Here is a 25,689-nt window from a genome sequence, read left to right as displayed (position 1 = left end):
TTCCTGAAGCCTGGGTGTTAATTGTCAAGGTCAGATCATTCTTCTGTGTCAGAGGCCATATTTTTAACCGTAAATTCTAAGGCTAGGGCTATACTGTAGTTGTAACCTGAAATAATTTATGCAATTTGCATAAGTTATTTTGAGGAAACTTATTTCAAACTTGGTGCCATTTGGACAGTACCGAAGTTTGAAATAAGTTTCTATTTCGAACTTCCTGCTACCATTCTTGTGATGAGGGGTAGCAGGAATGAAATACTATTCATCCAATACAATGTTGAGCATGGTGTATAGCCACAGGGTTTCTATTTCGGGATACAAATGTATTCTGAAATAGAAGCCATGGTGTAACCATAGCCTAAGAAGGCAATACATTAGGTTCACTGACTGTCTCTAGATCCAAGTCAGTAGGATTCGTTGCGATGTCCTTGATCTTGAACTCAGGTTTGGGAGTCTCCACACAGCTACCACATTCTGACCTCTACCCACTACTGAAATCAAGTGGTCTGAAAAGCTGCAAGGGCTCCAGCTTCAGCCAAGGCAGCCATCCACAGGAGCGCTGATTGCAAGATTGCCTGAATCCACCAATTAGTCCAACTGCACTATTTAAGCCAGGAGGAAAAACAGGAAATTTGTCCATGCAAAAAAGGTGGTTTTCTGCTGTGCCTGCATCTAACCCAGCTGGTGCCTACCTCCTGCACCCAACCCTGTTCCTCTTCTGCTCTTGCCTTCGCTCCTGTTCCCACTGTGCTTGATTCTGGCCTCTGCTCCTGCCCTTATGCCTCACTGCCAGTCTCCAATGACCAACCCTGGCTCTGAACTCAGCTTCACACTTGACATCAGACCTCAGCTTCGATTCCTAGTTCTGACAACTGACAGCTGACTCTGGGGCTGATCCTTTCCTCCAGTCACTAGTCTGTATGACTGGTCCACCACTAGACCCCCACCAGCTACATTTGTGCTTTGAACAGGGTGCCTATTCGTGCATCAATGGTATCTCCCAGCACAGTTCCAAAGCAGAATTATCCTGTGAACCAGCCAGTACTTTGTGTTAGATGTGTCTTGCCTGGTTGTGATCACACTAGAGTCCGCATTATTATTTGTTTACAGGAGCATCAAGAGGTCCCTCCTGAAATCAGTGCCTAGTTGTGGTTGGTATCACATACACATATTAAGTTCTTGTCTCAAAGAGTTTACCAGATAGACAAAACAACAGAAATGAGCCCATTTTACAGCGGGGATGGCGCGGGGTCGGGGGGGAAGGAGCCTAGAGATGGCAATTGACTTGCTTCAGGTGGCCCCAGGACTATATGAAAGAGCTGAAAATTAAAAAGCTCAGATTTGAGTACCAGGCCAGTGCCTTTGCAATAAAAGCAGACTGTAAGCCACTAAGGGCAAAAACAATTTTTTCAGCATCAAAATACACCCAGAAGTTTCAATAATTTTTTTAAAAAGTGCACTTAAACATGTTTCTGCATTTCCAACGTAACCTTCCCTTTTCACAGGCTGGCCAATTGACTGGTTTTCTTAAACTTCAAGCAAACTTTTCAAATCAGATTTTTTTAAGTCCCATGCACCGGGTAAAAATAGCCCCCAAACCCTCAATGCTCTTCACGCTGAAGGACAGAAGGGGAGAGATAACAAACCTACAAATGCTGGCAGTACCTATCAGTTGGGAACTGCCCCATATGAAGGGCAGAAACTGGAAGTCATCCAGGCCCCACACTCCCTGGCTACCAGCTGGTTCCATCCTGTAAGTTTTCTGGAGTTTCCGCATCACCTCCAGGTACCTAAGACAGAGGAGAAGGGGAAGGGTTAATAAAAATATCAGATGTAAAGGCTCATGGCCTCTGCTCCCTGCTGAAACAGTGGTAGGTTTCCAGTCTGAAAGCCCACCTACATATATAGGAGAGGAACAGATGCCTCAAACATGCCCTTTCTGGACCCAGCACAAGCCGCCAGTCCAAGGGCCTGCTGGCTGAGCAAGCATTAAGAGTCCATGCTGGAGAAGAAACAAATGACAATGTTTGACTCAGTCTGTTTCGCATCAGGGTTAAGTTTACAGAGAACAGATGTACAATCTTGGTTTTTGTCGTACTAAGTTTCTACCTCTTAGTCAACCAGACGACAGGATAAACTAGTGTAAATAAACCTGCCCTATTCATGTTACACAGAGAGCCCCTGCTTAGAAGGAAGAGGTACCCAGAGACTGTTTTGGTCATTCAACTCTAAATAAGAGGCTAAGCAGGCACATCAAGGAACAGCACTTTGCCCAGAGGAGATAATGTAAGTGGGTGATGGAGACAGCATACAAGTCAGCAGAGTCCCTCCCTCTAAAAATTCTGCAGGATCTCCAATGAAGATAGCACTAGTGCTAATGGATGACAATCATGACTCAGTGCAGAACATTTCCTTCACTTGGCATCCTCTGTGCATATTTGGAGGGAGACAAGAGGGGGAGAAGCTTTTAGAGGTGCTCCTTACAGAACAGGATCAGAACCCTGGCTTTATGACTTGATGCAGTGCTCTGCATATAACACTGCACACTCAGTATATGTTCTGCGACCAGACCACAGGGACAATTGGTCCTGACAGTAGATTTAATGGTAGACACAGCACAGAGGTTTTTACTAAATTAAAATCAAAGTGAGCAGCAGTTTAACCCTCTCCCTGCAGAACTTATTTTGCTGCAAAACTTTTCTGTATGTTGCCTGGTACTGATGCTTTTCCTTCCACCAGAGGATCACTAAACGCTTCAGAGCAATGGTTCCCAACCTGTCTGTGAAGGCATTGCAGGAGGTCCATGCAAAAAAGATAAATAAAAATGATTATAGAAAATAAGCTTTAAATAAATTTGCAAAGTTACAGTCAATTATTATTTTTAAATTAAATATCTTCCAATAATGTTATTAATGGCTGTCCAGAAATCTATGTTGTGGCTGCTTTGTGTGATGAAACAATCATGACAGACACATACAAAACGTTAGCCATACATTCAACATGGATCTGTGGCTAAAATCAGGCTCGCTGAAGAGAAAGGAGACCAATGAGCAGAGTGAAGCGTCCACAAATGGATTGTCTACATGTTAATTATTTATGTTTCCTTTTTCATTTAATGACATGTACATAGCAGCTAGAACTGGCTTTGATGGAGTGTTGGAAATGGTTTGGGGGGTGATTGGGGGTCTGCTCTAGTGAAAAGGTTGGGAACCAATGCCTTACAGATATTCCTGAGTTTAGCTGTACAACACTTCCAGTGAGGGAGGACTAGACAGCCACACTTTACAGATGGGGAAAGTGAAGTTCAGAGAGGAGAAGCAACATGCCCAAGTTCACACAGCAAGTCAGTGGCACAGATTGGATTAAAATGTAAGAGTCCCAGTGGCCCACCCTCTGCTTGCACCACTACAAACCTCACCTCCTGCATTGTGATGGCTGTCAAGAGGAGTTATGGAGGGCTGGCAGATTCACAAACTAAAAGGTCAAAGGATACCATTAGATCACCTAATCTGATTTCCTGCCTAACACAAGGCATACAGTTTTATCCAGTTAACCCGAGCTTGAGCCTGACAAATTGTAATGATCACTGAATATCTTCCAGTCTGGTTCTGAATACATGGAATAGAAAATTCGCCATTGCCATTGATAGTTTATTCCAATAGTTAATCACGCCAGTTGTTAAAAATATCCCTTACTTCTATTTTGAATAGGTCTGGCTTTATCTTCCATTAATTGTTCTTGTTATACCTTTATCCACTAGGGTAGAGCGCCCTTTAGCAGCTGGTATATTTTCTCCACAAAAGGTACATATATACAGTGATCAAATCACTTCCTAGTCTTGGATTCAGAGGGGAGACACACAAATTACTGTGCACCAGGCAGAGTGACAACAAAAAGGGTGTGGTTTTACGAGCAGATGGTAGTGAGAATCAGGTAGACTGGTAGTTGCTGGCCACATGATCTCTGACCAGCGAACCATGGAGAGATTTGAGGGGAGAATGCCCTAAGAACACCTTCTCCTCACCTGTAGTTGTATCGCCTCACCTGTTAAATACTTTGAAGACAATGGCCAACTGGTCATCCACCCTGAGAACACCAATTTTGCACAGGCAACAGAGGAAGGCAGCAAATGCCGCTTCATGACCTGGGATTGAAGGAGAGCAGACAAACAAAACATTGGCTATTACCATCATAGACTAGCTCTTGGCAGGTGCCACAATGCTCTTTGGAGGACATGGCTGTCACATCTCCATGGATGGCAGAGCTCCAACCAACTAAGGCTTCTTGTTACTTGGCTAACATTGCAAAAGCATCCTCCTATTATTAACACCCAACAATATTATTTCATAATTACATAGCACCCACTATTCAAGCATCCCACAGTGCTTCACAGCCATTGACAAATAAAACATGTATCTTTGTGAAGTTGTGAAGTCCCATCTGTAAAATGGGGAAACGAAGACATAGAAAATTTATGTACCTTGACCGAGGCTACACAGTGAATCAGTGTCAGGCTGTAAAAGCCCTGAATCTAGTCCAGAAATTGAATCACCAGACAACACTTCTCCTACACCCACACACAAACACCCTCCTTGCTCATAGTTAGGGAATTATGATGTCAGTTTCATCTCTGTGGTTCTCCCACAATAGTCTACTGGTACAGTGGCCCCTGTTGCCATCTTTCCTGCAGAATGAAATACTTTGAGAGCCAGGCACTGAGAGACTGGAGTGCTGGAGCAACTCCCTTTCTTATCAAGAGGATGGGGGAGCTGGAGAATTCCAGAGTAACCCAGTGAGCTCTACAGCAGGGAGTGAGCGTTTGGGGGTTGAAACAAGCACTCATAAGCAATTAGAGATGTCCTTCTACTTACAAAAGGCATCTGGTCGGACGGACACCAGCCCTGCTCCGCCCCAGGGAAAAACCACCACCCTAAGATGCCCAACTGTCAGCCGCGGGCCACCTGCTCTGTGCACCTTTGTCCTCTGGCTAACACTGAAGAGACCAGTAGTGAAGCACTCATAAGAGCCCATAAGATACGGACACTGGCTGCAGAAAGGTGCTTTTATTTCCCCTTGGATGGGATAAAGTACAGCAATAAAGAGAGTAAATAAAGGAGGCAGCTCCACTTTATAAAGCTGTGCAGCTGCTGGGATATGAACAAGCTGCACCTAAAGTCTAGCTGTGCTGAGCTGAAAGAACAGAGAGCCCAGCACTCAAGACAGAGAAGTAGTGAAGAGACTAGATTTCCTTCACCAAGCTACAGCTCACGGACTCTAAGCCAACAGGTCCATTACCAAAGGCAACATCTCCCCCTAGTGATCAAGACCTGCAGCACAGCTGGCAGTGAGATGTGCACACCTGTATTTCTTCATCTCTTTATCTGGATTCTCCTCCTCTCACATACATCAGGCTCCCAGCATGCTACAATGATCCTCACTTCCACTATTTGATTAAGTCATTATCCAGACATTTCTCTCCAAGCCCTTTCCCACTATTACATCCAGGTGGGACTCCTCACAGTTTCAGGGTCTGCTCACACCCAGATGTAAAGCCACAGTAACTTAACTGAAGCCAATGGAATCACTCCAGCTTCTGATTCTCACTTTTCTCCCTGGGCCTGATTCTGCTCTCTTGCAAGGTCTTAAAAAAAGATCCTGTCTAGGTATTTATATCACACTGTTTATGGCCACTCACAATCTGAAGACACCTCTCACTAAGTATCAATATTAACTAATTTTCTGGTCTGATTCCAATCCAAGATATTACATTTTAGTGCCTTAAACTCCCCCTGTGATTCAGCTGCTCAGAATACTCCTTGAGCACCTCTTTTTCTACACTACCATGTAGTGTTACTGTGTGCTGGTAAACAACTCTCCGGTGCACCCCAGAGGTGATAGCATCTCAACAGTGATTGCAATGGTCAATTAATGTTTTTACAGCACTTTAAGTGCCTTGTATGAAAGGTGCTATAAGAGAAGCTAAGAATGCTTATTTTGAAAAACTTAAGCTGACTGGGACTGAAGTGGAGGCAGCCAAGATTCTACATCAATCACAACTCTGGTATAATCAGATTCTGACCCTCTTTTCTTTCCTGGCCACTTTCAGCCTTGGTATAGTTCAGTGCATCCCCCTGCAATGGCAATGACATATATTGACAGTAAGGGTGAATTCACTTTGGGGACTCTAAGCCCAACAAGGCTAGACAAATCGAGTGCGCATGTGAAGATACCTGTCCCATAGTCAATGCGTGTGGAGTTCCCCACGGATTCCTTCAGGTACACGGCCACCTCTGGTGCAGCTTCAGCCAGATGCTCGGGGATCACTGTTTTAACTAAGTTTTCTGCTTCCTTAAACACAACAAAAATTTCCTGAGCATTGAACTACGTCTGCCACAAGCCAAAAGGTGGGTACATGGCACCCGTGTGGGAAGGGACACAAACTCGCCATCGGCTGGAGTTGGTTTGGCATGGAACAAGCCACCCCTCCAAAAAAGCAGACTGACGGAGGAAAATAAGGAATTATTATAATTGGAAATACACATCTCCTAGAACTGGAAGGGACCTTGGGAGGTCATCTAGTCCAGTCCCCTGCCCTCTTGGCAGGGCCAAGCACCATCCCTGACATCTATTTGTCCCATCCCTAAATGGCCTCCTCAAGGATTGAGCTCACAACCCTGAGTTTAGTAAGCCAGTGCTCAAACCCCTGAGCTATCCCTTCCCCATGTTCCCACATTAGTCAAAGGCACTCATTACAAGGAGCAGCATTAGTTGTCTCCAGGCTGAATTTGTATGTCACTGGTTGGGGTGGCAGAGATTTAGTCAGAGAGAACAGCTTATTACCCTGTCTGCTGTGAGGGCTTCTTCCACTTAAACTTCCATCCTGATAACCCATTGATACAGACACCCCACTAGTTGACAGTCTCAGCAAAGAACCCCAGGCTTATACAGCCTAGAGAGCAAATTCTCCTGCCGTCTCTGGAGGTAGTCCCTCCAGGGCAGGATTGCAGCATGCTGAGGAACTACATGTGGACAGCTTGCTCTCTCACTGCCTCACCTGTATTGTTTTTTGGACAGAGAAGACTTCAGTCTCTAAAGCCATCAACCTAGTACCTTTTGCTGGCACAAAGTGCCCTGGAAATGAAACTTTAACAAACTGCATCACAGTATGTCCATGGCCCCAGCCATAGACCATACCCAAAGCCCTTGGGTAAATGCACTGTAGCATGCGCTCTCCCTCAAGGCCCAAAGAGCCTTCCTTGGGGTGAGTAGTCTCAGGTGAGGCAGGCCTAGCTCTGCCATGGAGTGTCATGTTCCTGCTCCCATCTACCACATTTACAGGCTGGTGGACACAATGGATGGTTAAAGGGGGAGAACAGTCAATGGGGCTCCTTGGAATGTAAGAGTGAGTTGAGCTCCCATAGGGGTTCCACACCAGCACCAGCTTCAGAATTATATAAGTCACATCAATGGCCTGAGACAAAAAGACCTGAAATATGGTCCCATTCAAACCCAGCAAGTTGGTGGGTCAGTCTGTTGATTACCCAGGTATAATATGAGGATGAGAATCTTTCCATGATCATTGCGGAATGTACTTCTTGATGGAGAAGCAACTCTTAATAGGTCCACATCTAAGAGCCTCTCTCCTAACCTCATACATACCTGATCTAGTTTGGCATACCAAGTCCTGAAGGCCTTATTCCCAAAGCGAGAGGGCTGGTTCACAGGTGGGGTCTCATCGATCCACCTATCGAGGGTATCCAGGAGTTCCACCAGCTTTTCAATTGCCTACAGGATAGAATGGGCTACAGTTCACAAATCAGACAAGAGAAAAGTCTCACACACAACCACAAGCAAGTCACCCTAAAATCATTGCCCCAACCTCCAGCATTTTATTTTACCTGTACTTGCCAGTGTTCTGGCATTGAGTCACACACCTCCACACCAACCTTGCAAGGGACAGAAGGGAATAATGGGACGCACATTGTCTCTCTAACGTCCACAGTGGCCACCCCTCACCCTTCACATCAGAAGGATAGTCCAGTCTGAAAAACAGCAGCTCACATCCTGTACTGGCCTAAGCTCTAGGAGAGCCAAAATACAGCCAATCAGCACCTGCAGAAGGTAGACATTTCATCCCAGGACTCAAAGACCTAGTAGAGTGTGGTCCTACACCCGCACAAGATACCATATTGTTAATTTTTTGAATGGTCACACAACTGTGCTCCAGAGTCTAGAATCTCATTTTAAAAAGTTCCTAGCCTAAATACTTTCAAAGAACCTGACTAGGCCTGGGGAGGGAGGAGTAGGTTGGGTAGGCAGAGCCGCATCATTCAAAGGTCCCTGACACACAGTTTGCAACTCTGTACTACATGCTTCCACTCTAATGCTCATCACAGAACAGTGTATTGTTTAGAAAGTAGCCTGGCTTTATAGGACATAGGCACTTCTATACCTCTGAGGATTGTTTCCCCTCTACTCTGTCTGTCCTGTCTGTTTGGGGGCAGAGAATTTCTCTTACTAGGTGTTTACATAAGGCCTAGCACTAAGGGGCCCCAACCTCCTCAGGACTCCCACTTAATACCGGTCATAGTCTGATTTTCAGAGGTACTGAGCCTCCCTACAAATCAGATGATCAATGCATGTGCCACTTCACAAACGTGCACATAAGAGATATAGTTGCTGCCCAGAAGAGCTAACAGTCTCACTCAGTCACAGGAGGAGACACTGGATCTGAAATTTGGGAGGGGAAGTGGCTGGCACAGCAGTGGTGGGAGGGCAGAGCAGGAAGCATTTCAAAGAGGTGGGAGGTCTGCCTGAGGATGTGAAGCTGAGAATGGAAGACAGTGAGGAAGGATCAACGACATGACACCGAGGAGTAAGAGGTTTACAGCCCCATGAAGGTGGTATTGAGGAGCTTAACTCTGATGTGGAGACAGAGGGGCATCCTGTGAAAGGTTAACAGAGAGGATGACCTGGTGAGAGCAAAGGCTGAGCAGGATTTTAAGCAATAGGGAGCCTCAGGCAAGGGAGAAGACTACAGGGGCAGAGACTGGCAGGCAATACAAAGCTTAGTTCAACACGGTGCTGGTACATGCAGCCAGCTAGAGAGGCCTAAGGGTTTGAGCCCAAGATATGGAAACACCCCCTGACCCATAGCTGGGGAGCAGAGGACCTCTGAGGGCTGGCACAGTGGCCCTGAATCTGTTGCAAAGCAGCAGCAAGGTGTCAGGATCCACTGTCTAGATTCCAATCAGTGGATTAAGCTGCAGAGGGCAGCACAAGGAGGCCCCACTAATGACAGTCAGGTATTTTCACCTGCCAACACATCTGGGATTCTCCACTGCCCACTCAGAGCAGCCAGAGCCACGCTGGAGGCCACGGTGACCATCTCGGCCCTGGGCAATAGAGGCATTACAGTCTCAAGAGGGGAGTCTTCCTTCAAGGAGAGAAAGAGGACAACGAGGTAAGGGCTGGTTTGACTTTGCTGGAGGCATCGACCGTGTGAAGTCGGCTGGTCTCCTGGGTTGTGGTTCAATTCTTCATGCTGCCTGTCAGAAGGGGACTAGGAAACAGCAGAGCCTAGCAAGTTTCTAGCCCTTGAAGTGCCACTGGAGGGGCGGGGCAGGAGAGACAGCAGGCAGTGCTTCTCTGCCTTTGATTCCTCTCTCCCACACACTCACCCCATCTGCACCACAAGAAGGAATCTCATGACAACTGCAGCCAGCTGATTGGATGACTCTCCAGACACTGGTTCTGGAGGGGTTGCTGGAAACAAGTCAGGATGGAGCACAGAGTCATATAGCAGTAGGAGCCCTAAGTCCAGAGCAGTGAAGGGGTCTAAAGAGGACAGCCGTGACTAGCGTGTGGGCAAGGACAGATTAAAGCAGGGAAAATGGAAGGGGAACTCTGAGCACACCATCTGCAGATACCTTGGGCAAAACAACAGGTCACGTGCACCCAGGGAGCCATGTAAGACCACAGGCTGGAATCAGGGACAGGGCAGCACCTGTGACTCAAGCAAGTGGGCCAAACCTATTATTAACTCTGTTGCCATGGCATGTAGGAGCCCCTGTCATCAATCAGGACCCCAGGGTGCTAGGCGCTGCACAAACCCAGCAAAGACAGGCCCTTCCCCAACAGGCCTGGGCTTGCTTTTCACAGCAGCTCAACCTGGCTGCCACACTCCGCTGCAATTAGCAGCGGTGGCTTTTGTTAAATAATTAAATAACACCGATGATTTATCCACCAGCAGCAGCAACTCATTACAAGCAGCTCTCATATTTCAAACCCTCACGGTGAGCGGTGACTGTGGCGCTCAGTGCCGGCTGGATAAATGGCTGGCAAGAGATTTTCTTCTTCTGTCCCTCTTGCAGTCTCTGCCTCCAGGCCTTGGAGAGGGGAGGCAGAGTCACGCAGCCCTTCCTCGCTTGCCTGCTTTAAAGGGATTAGAAACAGACCAGCTGAATGCAGGAGAGCAGGACCCAGCTGCTGGCTCAGCCACACCAATAAATAATTAAAGACCTGCAGCTCATTCCGGGCTCTGGGCCCTTTGAAAGGGGGCTTATATAAAAGGGGCAGGTTTTCCATTGCCCAGCAAAATGAACATGGCAGAGAAAAGTCATGCTGCCAGGGGAAACAGCAGGGCTGATAGGAACCTGGAGATGAGAACCACTGCAGCGTGGTCTTGGGTGGCTGACTTTTTAGGCTCTATTTTTACTTTACCTTTCCCGGCATCGGAGCAAGGGCAAATCCTCCCTCCTCCCCCTCCCTGATCACTCTTCTTTCTGTTGTGCTGATTCTGCATCCTGTCGCCTTTCAAGACCAAAATTTGCCCAGTGATGATATAGGTGAACCCTGTCACCTCCTATGGAACAGTGAGCCAGTGACAGGGTCTCTTGTGAGCATCAGCCAGCCACCTGGAGGCATTCAAATGCAATGTCCCCTCTAGAGCCCAAGCAGTCAGGTTCCTTGCTGTCAAGGGTGACTGCCTCTCTCTCACCCTCCCTCCTCAGGTCCAGACAAGTCACCCCAAGCCGGGTGTCAGCCACTCAGATGCAGGGGTTCCCAAATGCACACTGGAGGTGGGCAAACAAAAATAAATGTGAGCTGGAATCACAGGGACTATTAAGGGGACCGAGACCTCTCCTGAAGGCTGCATATTCTCTCATCCCAATGCTGCTCAACTGCGAGCTCTAGATTAACCCTTTCCTACCATAACAGACCTGCATGCCAAAGCATCAGCTATTACAGACTGGCTTGGCATACAGCTCCAGGAACATCTCCCAGCAAGCAACCAGACACTCAGCCTCCACTGGGGGAGCCACACACAGCCCACAAGCAGATAGATGCTCAGCCCTCTTTTTTAGAGAGTGCATCTTGTGTGTTCAATGCAAGATGAAAACCCAGGCCTGTGCCACAGAGGTTACACTCTGAACATCTGGCCTTGCAAGGTGGATCAGCACCTCCTGAGAGGCCTGAAGAGCATGCAGCCCCCCGTGACTTGATTTGATTTCAACAGGAGCTAAGCATGCTCACAGCCAAAGTGTGCTCTCTTCAGAGGCGCATACCCAAAGTCACATGACTGGGTTCAGACCCTCAATATCTGGAGAACATTAGAGTGGTCTTGTCTCTCCTCTCCCAGCACTCCTTTCTTCAGTGGACCGACAAGTGACAACTGCAAGAAGGACGTGGATGCAAAGGAGGGATCTGAGGGACTGTGTTTGATATAGAAAGGGTTCCAAGTGTTTGGTCAGGAAGAAAAGATGAAGGAACTGCAGCAGGGAATAGGGAAGCAGGAAGAAAATGGATACAGCTCCGTCAACAGGGCAAACCATGGGACCCTCCATTCAAAAGGAAAGCAGATTAATTTGGCCTTCTGTCACAGGTTTCTACCCGCTCAGCAAGAAGGCAGCAACATATGTTTCCTGCAACTTTCTTAACCATTGACATCACTTCCTGCATCTGTCACTTGCACTAAAACCATTTCAAGGGGATCTGCGAAAAGTGGGAGGAAGAGATTCTTATTTTTTTGATTCTGTATGATGGGTAAAGGCCTGAAAGAGGGGGCAGGGGTGTGTTAGAGTTTAAAATTATTATTCTGATTGCTCTGTGCAACAGCAATTTAACGCATGCTCTCCTTTTGTCCTTGGAAGACTCTAGTGAAGACTGGAGACCAACCTAATTATGACAAAGGCATGCTGGGCAGGCAAACCCCGAACAAGTAAAATAGGGAATGGATTTTATTCAGACTCTTTAAAATTTAGGGATCTGGGCATGTCTGATTTAACCAATGCCTGAACAACCGTTGGAGGAAAAGAGCTTTTGGTAGGGATTTCAACTCACTGTTCTTTCAGCAAAGGGCAAGGGAGTTTCTACTACACATACCCAGCTCCTCAAGGGAAATCTCCCCAGAACAGGACAGCCAGCCCTAGCATGCCTGATAGCTAAAAAAACCCAAAACACTGAGGAAACAAACATTTTCATCCAGGTCTTTTCCTTATCCCTCCAGAAAGCAGCAGCCATACAGGGCAGAAGTCCATGTCCCCTTCCGCCATGTGCAGGTCTCTTTTAAGCAGCCCTATTAACCTGCCCAGTTGTGATTGGTTATAACTGGAAAGAGGTAAGAAGGTTCCCAGAAATTCTCTTAGTTGCTCTGCCCTGGACTCAGTCCAGCATCACTTGGACAATCAGGCGTTCAGTAACTGATATAATAAGCATAGGTCATTGCTACACCACTGCTTACTTTGGAGTAACGACAGAAACATGACTAGTTCCTGGGGTAATGCGCATGAAGAGGAAATCTGCAGTATACCCTGAGAGTCCACTCTGAATCCCACCTCTGGCCTCAGTCTGCCGGGACTCCGTATGCTGAACGAACTTTTAGCCCATTTGCACACAAGGGGCTGCAATGCTACAAATGCCACCACGTGACAGACACACACAACTCTCCACTGGACACCAGGTCACTAAGGCCCAGGCCCACCAACGGGAAAGTGAGGGGGCAAAGGGGACAGTTACCCTGGGGCCCAAAGGCGCACTCCAGGGAGTACTAAGGGCTAAAGGGGGAGATAGCATTGTGTGCTCCAGGCAGTGCTTTTTCTGCCCCTTCCAGAAGCACAGAGCCAAGCCTCCCCACACCTTGCCCAGGGGTCCATGGAGGCTGTCAGCTCCCCTGCTAAGGCCCTACCTTCTCCTAAGGGCCAGCTGAACCACTCCCTAAGGCACATCAGTCCAAGCTCATCTCTTCCTTCCCCCACCCAGTCTGCAGTCTGCTCACATTTCAGAAATCAAAGTAAATGCAAAGGGCAGCATTGGACAAGCTGGACTCAGCCAAAAATCTGCCCCATCTCAGAGGAGCCAGTGCTGCTCAAGAAGGTCCAGCAGAGCTGAGTCAGAATTCAGGCATGACAGGACAAGGCTAGCTGCATGGAAGAATCCTCTCTGCGCCACACACTAGAACTTACAGGGCAGGAGAAGCTGGAACTGCTGCCCAGACAACAGCACAAGAAAGGGAGAGAAATTCTTCAGACTGTAACAAATTGTTCCCTCAGGGTGAAGACCCAAAACAACTCAAGGAACCTTGGCACTGAGGGCAAAGGGGGAACAATATTTTGCCCATCTATCGCATCTTTCAGCTCAAACTGTTGAATAAATATGAATGACTAAAACCTCACAGCCCTCACTAGAGGGTTAATACCAGTAACTCCATTCGAGAGATGGGGATACTGAGGCACAGAAAGCTTTAGTGATTTGTCAGAGGTCACACAGCAAATCAGAGGGAAGAGAAACCAAGACGCCCAATTCTCTTTTATGGCCATTAAGTAAGATGGCTTCTTGTACTGGAATTTCTGGCTGAGAGCAGGCAGCAATAGTGTAGTGAGTGTGGACAGGACAGGGCCCTTCTTGTTCTTCACCATGACCCCTCCCGCCATACAACCCAGCTTTTTCTCAGTTTGCTTAGTTAGACGTTTTGCAAGTAAGCAAAAGGTGCCTAGTTACCAGAGGAATCACTGCATGACGGTACTTGTAGTCCCCACAGGCTGGTGTATCACAGTTAACGAGGAAAGACAACTGGCTGCTTGGCTGATGCCTCAGGGAGAATAAGTGGAGCCACAATAGCTCTATGCTCCTCTGTGGAGGACAAACCAACCAAAGCAGAGCAAATGCAAGACTGGAAATAACTGGTTTTGGCCCTTTTCCTACCTCAGAGACTTTGTATTCACAGGTCAGCTTCTTGCCCTTGACACCTTCGTTCAGGGTGAGGATGAAGCCTATGTAATCTGCATATGCCTGCAAACAAACACAAGTGGAAAGAGTATCAGAGAGGTAGCCATGTTAGTCTGTAGCTTCGAGAACAACAAGAAGTCTTGTGGCACCTTATAGATAAACAGATATTTTGGAGCATAAGCTTTTGTGGGCAAAGACCTGCTTCATCAGATGCATCACTCATGCATCTGATGAAGCGGGTCTTTGCCCACGAAAGCTTATGCTCCAAAATATCTGTTTATCTATAAGGTGCCACAAGACTTCTTGTTGTTCTCGAAGTGGAAAGTGTGTTATCTGAACACTGACAGTTCCTTTGGAGGCAAGCAATCATGGTGTGAGATGCCTAGAGCAAACCAAAAGAACAATGCCCAACTCACAGCATCAGTTTCCTGAGACACCACAGGACACGGCTTGTTCTGCTGCTACAACCTGGACCTACAACCTTGACTCCTAGACAGATAGTAACCCCTGGAACAGCACGAAGTACACTCTGTGCACTTAGTCATAACATCACACCAACCAAGTAACCACCACCCTCTTCAAATCTCCTCACCACGTGGGTTTTTCTTTTTTAGCACAGTTAAAGGTCTGAAAAGGTGGGAGGGGTCTTGAGTCCCCTCCTCCTGAGGGACGTAGACAGAAGGGTGCAAATAGCTCTTGTTTGGGGATCAAGCTATGGTGCCACCTAATGGTCTTAAATAATAACAAAGTCTTCACAAAGGCATGCCACTGAAACCTCCTTTGTCCTATTGCCTGGGCCCAGGGTTTCTGTGGTAGGAAGACACAGGGTTGGCAGGTGAGAATGAACTTGCCCTGAAATGTAACAAGCCAGTCCCTGCTCCCAGGACTTTGTGGCACTTTCATCACTGTGCTTCCTGAGCAGTCTGACTATATTTGGTACGTGACACTTCATAAGCAGGGGTTTGAGCGCAGAGAGGTATGAGTTTGACCTCCTAGTTCTCCTAGTTGTGGGCAGTGCAACAGAAGGCCTGGTACTGAGAGTGAGAGAAGTTTGGGAAGACATATGGAACAGGAAGAAACAAGCAGTGATGTAGACAGGGCCATGATTGTGCAATGCCTGGACATGAGGAGCTTGAACGCTGTGAGGCAAGACCACTTTTCCGCCAATATTTGTTCAGGCATTGGTTAAATCAGAACTGCCAAAATCCCCACGTTTTAACGAGTTTGAATAAAATCCATTCTCTCTTTCAGTTCTTGAGGGTTTGCCTCTCCAGCACGCCTCTGTCATAGCCAACTTGGTCTCCGGTCTCCACTAGAGTCTTCCAAGGAAAAGATGGTAGCAAGAGCTAAATTGTTATTATACAAAACAATCAGAAAAATAACTTCAAACCTGACTCTGTTTTAGCTTCAGTATAAATGTGACCTTATGCTTATTACACCAGAATGTATATTTTTCACATTACAATTGCTAAATTTGTAGATAGGGTTTAATACCATTGTCCCAGTGAGATCAGAGTCACTCTAACCCAGTGTTTCCCAATTTTATATTTGGCCACAGAACCCTTTTAAATGTGAAAGAGTTTTGTGGAACCCCATCCCAGGCTCTATCCCCTTTGGCCCTCAAACCTGTCCCCAATCTCCAGGCTTTACCCACCTCAGCCCTCAGACCCCACATCCGCTCCCCTACCCACAAGCTTTACCCCCCGCATCCCGCAAACCTCCTTTCCCCATCCAGAGGCTTAGCCCCTCTCAGCCTCAAACCCACCCCTACATCCCCAGGCTAACCTCTCAGCTCCAAACCCACCCTCCTATCCCCATCCCCAGGCTTAACTCCCAATCCCCCCCAGCAGGACTAACCCATCTGTGGCACTGGCTGGGGAGCCTACACCAGGTGGCCACATGCACCCAGTGGAAGGAAGGCTGGTGTGGAGGTGTTCCACTGGCAGAGGTGAGCTGAGCCATGCCCACTGGAGGGTTGTAGCTTCTTGGGTAGCAGGTGTGTGAGGGGCTCTCTGCGCCTCCCTGTCCTGCCACCAGTGAAATAATGGAACTAAATTCAGTTGGTTTGACAACTGGATCCCTCCCACTGCCCTGCCAGCCATTAAGCCAATTACATTTAGTTCTACCGTTTCTGCTGCAGCAGAGCACGGAGCTGCAGAGGAATTTTCTCATAGAACCCTTATTTTCACTTTGCAGAACCAGTTGGGAAACGCTGCTCTAGCCACTTTCATGTTACACAGACTGCAGCCTGTATGTGCTAGTAAGAGAAAAAATGCCTAAAACTCTGCTAGCACCATGTTTAAACATGATCATGAGGCATACAACTCTCCTTGCAGCATAGACAGTGCTTGTGTGTTAATTAGCACTCACAGAGGGATTTCTCTCCTCCTCTTCCAGCCTCTCATCCCTACAACCCTCCTGCAGGAGGAAAAAAGTTCACCAGCAGCGGTAGCGAATGTGAAAGTGTAAACTTGGCTCAAACATTTTGCCATGGTATTGTCTAATCCTACTGATTGGTAAAAACGCCTGAGCACAGTTTACACTGAGCACAGTTTACCCTACAGCTTACCACTGGTGGTGCACTACAGGTTACACTGGTGTCAATGCAGACAAGACCAGGCCTGTCAACAGGCATCTGGAGGAGAACAAAGGGGACAGTTGCCCCTGGGCCTGGCTTTTCATAGGGCCCCAGAGCTGCAGCAGCTGGAGTTCCAGGCCCCTCTGAAACACCAGAGTGCTGTGCCACCATTCTGTGTGCAGCTCTGAGAGAGCATGGGGGAGAGCTGACTGCCCTAAGCCGCACACCTGCCACTCTTGGGAATGCCTTTTAGGAGTGAGAACTGGTCCTCCTTCTCCCACCTTGCCCCGGCAGCTGTTGGCGTGACTGGACAAGACTTACTTTCCATCACAAAATCACTCCACAAGCAAAGATGCCAGTATCCAAAAGCCCTTATTGTCATCATTAAAAGTTATTGGGCTGGACTAACTTTATTCACATGGCATTTCTCATACTGCTTTTAAAAAAAAATTATTTCACATAGCTCATAACAACCATTTTCACTCCCGTAGCAGACACAGGCCAGGTCTGGCTTTGTCTATGCACATGCTGCCCTAGGGACACACCAGGCACTTAACAGATAGGCTCTGGACCTAATTCCATACCTGAGAGCGTTTCCACTTGGCCATGTCGGGAACCATGTTTATTTCCTTTTTGGGGATCATGAAGCTCTGGCAGAGGGGGGCTGATGCCTCCTCCGGGGAACCTGAAAGATGAAGAGTGAGAAAGGTCAAACATAGCAGCTACTAAAGACTCCCCCTTTAAGTCCAGCCACTTTTTAGAAGTCAATGTTCATTTTTCTGAAACAAAAGGTATTGAACTGCCTGGCTCTTTTGCACCCCTGTGCTCTGATCCTGTCAGGACTCGCATGTTAGGCAATGTTAGGCCAGCTGAATACATTGACAGCTGACCCCACAAGAAATCCAAGGAAACTGCAGAAAAAAGTGTTTTTATTTATCATATGTATTACCATAACAACTATGACCTCAAGTTATGGCTCAGGATTCCACTGGGCTAGGCTCTGTACAATCACAGGACAAAACACATGTCCTGCCCCAAAGAACTTACAATATCAGCACAGGTTGAACCTCTCTAGTCCAGCACCCTCAGGACCTGATTGGTGCCAAACGAGAGAATTTGCCAGACCACAGGAGGTCAATAATGTCTAGCACATTACCAACACTTCCCCTGCTTACTGGGCACTTCGGAGACATTCAGGAGTAAGTTAGACCTAAATAACAGCATAGAACACTGAGAGCCAGGATTTGGGGCTGTAAACAAACTTTATGAGACCACAGAAAACTTGGCCACAGCCATTTAAGTGGTCGCGCAGCTAACTAAAATCATGCCAGATTACGGATGTTGCCAGACAAGAGAGTGCCAGACCAGAGACGTTCAACCTTTATAAAACAAGAGACAACAGATGGAGGAGGGAGTACAAGTAAACAATGAGAGAATCTTGGTCACATGATAAACAGCAGTCTCAGCACACCACCAATCTAACCACAGTCCAGTGCTTCACAGGTATCCTGACAATCACAGAATTAGGACAGATCTTCACCACAAATAGTATAGTTTTTACATTGGGAGCCATCTCCACACAAAAATAAATCTTTTTGCAGTGAAGACAAAGCATCAGTGAATCAGTAGGTGGCACTGTTCTGTCACTACTGAACCAGTCTCCCTAGGCTGGCTCTAGGGGTAATGCTGGGACAGAATTGAGGTTCTTTATAAAGGACTTTGAGATCCTACAATGAAAGGAACAATACAGTATAAAAACAAATAACGTATAACAGCAGCAACATTCCTGGTCCCCCAGTTGGGTACACAGTTAGCCAGGAACTCTCTTTTCCCTGAGTTTTCACAAAAAGAAATAAACCCCAACATGAAGGTCACCAATTTGCGAAGTGCTCTGCAGTCCAAGATGAACAACTGGTTCTAATCGCAGCCTGCAGTCCCAGGGAGGACACTGCAGAGCTGGAAACATTGCCACAAGGTTAAAGGCATATTTGCATCATGTTTCCACAGGCAAACAAAGTCAAGATGCAACACAGCAAACAACAGTACGCCAGGAAACCAAGAGGATATTTAGAGTGAAATTACAAGCTATTACATATTCCCTTGATTAATGCTTTCAACTGTAGAAGAGTTCAAATATTTTGTCCAGCACAGAGCACCTAGACAAAACGTGATGATCATTCTGAGCACTAAAGGCAAATTCTAAACATCAGTTTCCAACATTAGCTGAATGGCCTAAAGGAACATGTATAACCACCTGCACAGATAATGCTGCCCAGAAGTGTTCACCAGCTTTCCCATTTTTTCCAGCAAGGCAGCACTGTACAGAATCATACCAGAAAACTAAGAGTCTAAACTGTGCAGGTTGAACCTCTCTAATCTGCACTCTCTCGTCCAGCAACATCTGTAATCCAGCATGACTTTAATTAGTCAGACAACCACTTATCATGGTGTAGCCAAGTTTTCCATGGTCCCATAAAGTTTGTTTACAACCCCCAGTCCTGACTCTGTGTTCTGTACTGTTATTTAGCTCTAATGTACCCCTAAATGTCTTTTGGGGTGAGAACTGACATTGACAAAGGAGACTTTCACGGTCTTTCTCCAACAAGAAAAAGCTGCTTATCCGGCTGGAGCCAATCCAGCTGAGGAAAGGCTTCTCAGGTAACAGAATATCTTGACCCTCCAGTCAGAAACCAGATTACTGCTGGATCTCAGCTCTGCATTTGTTTCTTGTATTTGATTATTTTAAGTATTAATTGAGTAACATCTTCATCCATAAATGATGATAAGTAGCATTTGATAATTCCCTACCAACTGCCATATATGGCATGCCCACAAATCCCATTTGAATTTCAAAAACAAAAGCCACTACTAAAGTTGAATTGCCTCTGAACATTTGCTCCAATTTCTCTTTGGGTCCTTTTCACTTCTGTAGCACCTATTCTCTAAAAAGCCCTAAGTATTTTCCACATATATGTAATTCCTGGGAGAAGGGTAAATATTAGCCCCATTTTACAGATAGGAAATTGAGGCTCCTGAGACCTAAGTAGTTTGCCCAGAGCTGGAATAGAAAACAGATATCCTGAGGTTCAATCCTCTGCTCTAACCACTAGCCTAGATTCCAAATGGCCTGCACCAGAAAATGTTTAATATAGTGGCTCGGCTGAGGAGTGCTCATACAAATTAAAAACAGCAGCAGCAAAAGGATTGCTTTGGGCCAGTGGTCTCTTTTTAGAATTGCAGCAGCCCAAGGTAACAGCCAGTGACAGACAGACAGTCTAAGGTACCAACTATAGCTTCAGTAAACTACCAGGCCCCACATTCCCTCTACAGCTCCATAAAGCACAGTCACTGCTGACTACTATACCCTCACAGTGACCCTGCTAGCAGCTACTCCTTCCCACACAAGCTTTCACTTAAAAGCTAGGAGAGAACAACACACACACACACACTCTCTCTGGCTTTCAGTATGGGCCATCAGAATAACAGCCTCAAACAGGGGCACCACAGGCTGTTCCCCTATGCCTTGAGGCTCCAAGCACAGGAGCCGTCCCTCCAATATCCTATTCCTACTAAGCCTATACTACAGAATCCCCCATATTCCCCCTTCCCAGCCCAGGCCTTCCCCCCATTGTGGTGCACAGAGACCACCAGCCCCCACAAAGGGCATCACTCAGACTCCTTCCTCCTCACAGTACAGGGAAAAAGATCACTGCTCTCACAGAAAGCATCAGTCTTCCCTACACACTCAGTGGCACAGAAAGCATGTCCCAGCCTTCCTCACTCACCACCCACCAGCTACAGGACACAGAGACCCCCTGTTCCCACAGAGATGATCTCCCAGCCTTCCACACACACACACCTCTGCTATGGGACACAGAGACCTCTGCTTCCGCAGAAGGCATCTCCCAGACTCCCTGCCCTGCCCTGCCCAACAAATACACCCTACGGGGCACAGAGACATCTTGCTTACATAGAGCGCTTCTCGCCTCTCCCCAGCACGGGACACACGATCCTGCCCCTCGCAGAAGGCATCATCGAGCTTTACCTCACCCCCTCCCACACAGATACACACACAGTATGGGATGCCGGATCCCCTACCCTTCCATACACACACACCAGTAAGGGGCACAGGCCCTACCCTCGCAGACAGCATCAACCAGCCTCACCCCCACAACACACATACACTATGGGGCACCAAACTCCCAACCCCCACAGAGCCTCTCCCCTTCTGGACACTACACGCCCCCCTTCCCCCTGCCAGACACACACAGTGAGACACAACACCCCCCCCCCCCCCCCCCCGAAGGGCAGCAAACTGCTACCAGAACCAACCGTCTCCCCTACCCGTCTGTCTCTCGCTCTCTGCCATCTTCCTAGAAGCAACCCCCGCCCACCGTTATCACCTTTCACCTTTGACCTCTTCGACCAACTGAACAGTCAGGCGGCCATATTTGTGCCGGGCACGCACCCCCCCCGCCCACCACAGAACTTCTGGGGCGGCCATATTTGTGCCGGGCACGCAAGCAACCGTAGCCGCTCGGGCGGCCATGTTTGTGAGGGCCGCTCGGGAGTCTACGCTCCCGCACGTCTACCCGGGCGGCCATGTTTGTGCAGGGCGGTCGTGTTCCGTAAGGAACCCATGGGGATTGACTTAACGTCAAGCGCCAGGACAGTTAGATAACCCTGCGGACCACGCCTCGCTAGCCGGGGGACCCGCCTCTGAAATGGGATGGGAGGCAAGTCAGACCTGGGTCCGGGCACCCGCCCGTCAGACAGCGTGTGCGTCTCATAACCAGAGCCTACTTCAGCCTCGGGAGCGACCAGAGCTGTAGCAGGGCGGACCCCGACCCCCAAACCCGGATCGGCTCGAGGGGGCGGCCTCTTCTCTGTAATGCTTGACAGCGCCGGGGCCAAAGACGGAAACGTGCCGAAATCGAGCACCGCCAAGTCACGAGCGCCAGACTTGAGGGTCTGGCTTCTCGCGAATCGGCAGCAGCTCTCAGACTGGGAGTTGCGATCCTAATGTGAGGGGGGCCGCCGGGGCAAACTTAGACTTGCTGGGCACCAGGAGGCTGGAGCCTGAACCCCACTCTCTGGGACCAAAGCCGAAACCTGACAGTTTCACCCTTGCTGGCGAGGCTCAGGTTAGAGACCCACTGCCTGGGACCAAGGACTTCAGCCCTGTTCCCCACACCCCATCCTGAAGCAGCTGGGCTTGGCCTTCCTCCGCGCTAAGGCTATGACTACACTGCAGAGATCTTTCAGAAGAGTGCATCCACACACAAAACCATGGATCAAAAGAGTGATTTGCTCTTTTGAAAGGGAGCATCCACACAGCTCCCTGTTCTCTAGAAAAAATGGGCCAGGGATCAAAAAAACAGGCCCTGTGAGGACTGGTTTTTCGGGTGGGGGAAAGGGCCTGCTGAGTGTCTGTGCACGTTTTCTTTCGAAAGAAGCTTTAGCAAGGGGTTGATTTTCCTGACACAGGAAAGGAAGAACAATTCCACAAGGAGCACCTAATTCTTTCAATTTACTTTTGAAAGAACGCTCTTTGTGCGTAGATGCTCTGCAGGATCTTTTGAAAGAATCCCCTTCTTTAAAAAATGTTTTGAAAGAACTTGCTAGTGTAGATGTGTGCACATGTAGCCACACATGCGCACACAAACAAATGGGGCTCAGATACCTCCATTTCCCTCTTGGGGTACGTCTACACTAGGGGAAAGCTTCAAAATGGCCATGCTGAGGGCCAAATCGGAAAATATTAATGAGTTGTTAGGAATAAGGGGATTTTGACATTTGCAGGGTCCTTTCCAAAAGGATCCCCATGTAGATGAGCCACACATGATTGAAACGCAGCTGTTTTGAAGTGACGTGGCCCGCAGCGTGCTAATGAGGCACTGAAAATTCATTTCAGCACCTTATTAATATTTTCCGATTTGGCCATTAGCATGGCCATTTTGAAGTTTTCCCCTAGTGTAGATGTAGCCTTGGAGTCACATAAAACAAGCAGTCTTGTAGCACCGTAAAAACTAACAATTTTATTTATTAGGTAATGAGCTTTTCTAGGTAAGCCCCACTTCATCATCTGATGCAGTGGGTCTTACCCAGGAAAGCTTATTACCTAATAAATAAAATTGTTAGTCTTTAAAGTGCTACAGGACTGCCTGTTTTTCTCTGACGCTGCAGACTAACATGGTTACATCTCTGAGACTATTTACCTTTGGGTCATATAGTAATTTTTGATGTCAGAGGGGGTCACGCTGCAAAGAAGTCTGAGAACCCCAAACTATCATCTTTCATAACAGGAGCACAGTGTATGTTTCCACAGGATCCTTTCCTAATAATTTCGATGGTGGCAAAACAAGCTATTTTCTCCGGATCTCATTCTCAGAAAAGGCTTGGTCATTTTTGTTGAAACTTTCCTAAAATATTCTGTGTGGCAGATGCCCAGCACTGAATATTTCAGCTCAAACAGTAGAAGTTTGTCATGGTTATAAGCAAGTGAAAACTATCATGTAATGGAAAGTGTAAAGTAATTGAACTACAGATGCCACTGCTAGTTCTAACTATAATAGACCAAAACTCCAGTTCAAAATACCCCTTCCCCACCCCCCTCCACAAGATCCAACCCCAGCTTTGGCCCATAATTATGCAGGTGGCCCCTCTCTATAAAAGGAGGGAGAAAAGAAAAGTACAAGACATCTCTAAACTGCAGAAGGTCTGGAAATCCAGACACAGGTCTAACTACTGCAACTTGATCCCTCTCGTTAACTCAGTATTGAGCGCAGTCAGAGTCCTTAGTGTTGTACAGGATCAAGAGGCAAACATTGACCCTGCTCTGAGTGCTGACAGTCAGAATCACTGAGATATAACCTGGGGCTGTGGATCTCTTCTCACTACAAAATGGATATTTTCCCTGTTTTTTATTACTTTACTATTCTTGAAAGATTTCTTAGAAAGGTATCTGCTTTAAGGAGGTATTCCAAGGAAAGAAATGCTTGCCATGTGAGGAGGAGACTGGCCCAAGCATTACATCTACCTCACTGCAGAAGATCAAACGCTTAAGTTCGGTCTTCCAGAATGCCATTTCATGTATGCGCAAAACAGCACATTCCAAGGTCGTTGTTGACCCCTTAACTCCTTGCAAGCCACAAGGAATAAGGAATGTCAGTGGGAGGAGCACTCCCATCGACATTCTGCAGTGAGGACAGGGACCAATGTCGACAGCTGCAAAATCGATTTTAGGTATGCAATTGGTGTACCTAAAATTGTGTAGTAGCTGGCAGCATTCCTGGTAAGTGTAGATGTAGCCTGAGGGATGTCACAGAAAAAATGCATAGATAAGAGTGGGATAATGCTAGATGGAACGTGGTCCACAGGCCTAAGGGCAAATCTGATGCCAGCCATAAGAAGACTAAGTAATTGCCTAGTGCCCTGAGCAGCTCCAAGGGGCTCTCTATTCATTATTAATATGTGATTTGTGTGGGATCCCCAAAATATTCCTCTTCAGGATCACAAATAATGAGTAAGCATGCTTAAGGGAGAGGGAATGGGAAGGAACAGGGAGCAGAAATAATAGTTAAAGGACACCACTGTACAGAGTTGTAAAGGAGAAGAGGAACATGAGTTTAATGTAGGAGAAACTCAGAAAAGGGATGTGAACGGCTTGGGAGGGGAAAGGTTATATATAGGCTTTGAAGCATTTTATATTTATCAATAGATGTAAGCAAACATTTACATCACTGCACACACAAAATCCAGCAATAAATATTCCTATGAATAGCTGAAATTCACAATGCACAAGGTCAAAAGAATCTGAGAACGTAGATTCAGAATCCATTTACTTGAATTAGACTTGTTACAAAGGCACTAACGAATAATGAAACCACATATGGTTTGTTGATTTACAGATATTTACTTTGTGTATTTTGACAGATGAAGTTGACACTGTGCTTTAATGTTTCCAAAGCTTTAACTTTTTGAATTTCTTTGTCTAAGTCCCCCTTTAATTTCCCACAACGCTAAGAGTTCTGATAAACATCTAAAGAAAGGTTTAAAAATAAACACAGATATCCATCAACGTTATCAAACGCGGAAGTGGAATTCTGCCAAGGCTATCTGTGCAACCAGAGTGGCAAGATAAGCAGGAGATTTTACCTACAGCAGTTTGTGTGGATTGGAGTAAAGTGACCATGCGTGCTGACTGCTGCCTTGGCCAACACAGCTAAAAGCGGGAGCTGCTGTAGATTGAATGAAAGACTAAACTTTAAGGCTCATCAGCAGGGGTTGTCATATCTGCTGTGCCTCAGCTCAGAGAGGGACAGCTAATGCACAGTCCTCTTCGCAAGCACAAATCCCAGTTGTCAGAACCCATTCCTTCTGCTGATCTCTTTAACCCCGGGGGGGGGGGGGGGAGATAACGAAATTAGTTTAGGCCAGGGGATCAGCTGTCATCAGAGATCTAGAACAGAGCTCTGCCCCTCACAAAGATGACAGCGCCTTTGCTTATTGGTCATTGCAGGGAAGGGCTGTGCCCTGTACAAAGATGGCTGCTCTGCTGCTCCGTACCCTAACGGCTGCTGAGCTGAAGGAGGCAGTGTGGGCTTGTTGCACTGGATTTGGGTTGTTGCTGCTGAATTTACAGTGCCGCTGACTGTCCCCTGTGTTTTGCGAGATCAAGGCCCGGATTGCTGAGTTTACAGGACTTTGTTCGCTCACGGCAGTGGCTGGTACGTGCACAGAGCTATGCTGGCCTTCATAGCAAGGAGCATGGTAAGTAAGAGCTGATCCCTGCTTTGTAGGCTGGGTTAATATTCATAGCAAAGAGATTGGGGTCGGGAGGGGCAGGGGGAGCTCTCCCTGCTGTGAATAACCTTGGGACAGTGACC

General features: G+C 47.3%; 2 protein-coding genes across 3 annotated transcripts in view; one reads left to right on the top strand and one right to left on the bottom strand.

Annotated features, from left to right (window-relative positions):
* The window catches only part of PTPA (protein phosphatase 2 phosphatase activator), a 37,427-nt gene extending 16,248 nt beyond the window's left edge, over positions 1 to 21,179 (bottom strand). The window contains exons 1-7 of the mRNA XM_075015545.1: positions 21,146 to 21,179; positions 17,386 to 17,486; positions 14,200 to 14,286; positions 7,657 to 7,782; positions 6,228 to 6,345; positions 4,042 to 4,141; positions 1,663 to 1,787 (exon numbers count right to left, since the gene is read on the bottom strand). Coding sequence (XP_074871646.1) covers positions 1,663 to 1,787; positions 4,042 to 4,141; positions 6,228 to 6,345; positions 7,657 to 7,782; positions 14,200 to 14,286; positions 17,386 to 17,486; positions 21,146 to 21,170 — 682 coding nt within the window. The 5' untranslated portion in view covers positions 21,171 to 21,179. The remainder of the gene's footprint in view (positions 1 to 1,662; positions 1,788 to 4,041; positions 4,142 to 6,227; positions 6,346 to 7,656; positions 7,783 to 14,199; positions 14,287 to 17,385; positions 17,487 to 21,145) is intronic.
* Positions 21,180 to 25,328: 4,149 nt separating this feature from the next.
* CRAT (carnitine O-acetyltransferase) overlaps positions 25,329 to 25,689 on the top strand; it is a 31,114-nt gene continuing 30,753 nt past the window's right edge. For both annotated transcript variants that reach the window (XM_075015841.1, XM_075015839.1), the window contains exon 1: positions 25,329 to 25,573. In XM_075015841.1, the coding sequence (XP_074871942.1) occupies positions 25,547 to 25,573 (27 nt within the window). In that variant the 5' untranslated portion in view covers positions 25,329 to 25,546. The remainder of the gene's footprint in view (positions 25,574 to 25,689) is intronic.

Source organism: Carettochelys insculpta, chromosome 21 (genome assembly GCF_033958435.1).
Source record: "Carettochelys insculpta isolate YL-2023 chromosome 21, ASM3395843v1, whole genome shotgun sequence".
Taxonomy (NCBI): Eukaryota; Metazoa; Chordata; order Testudines; family Carettochelyidae; genus Carettochelys; species Carettochelys insculpta.
The sequence above is the reverse complement of the archived record's forward strand: the minus strand, read 5'-3'. Positions and strand labels throughout refer to the sequence as shown.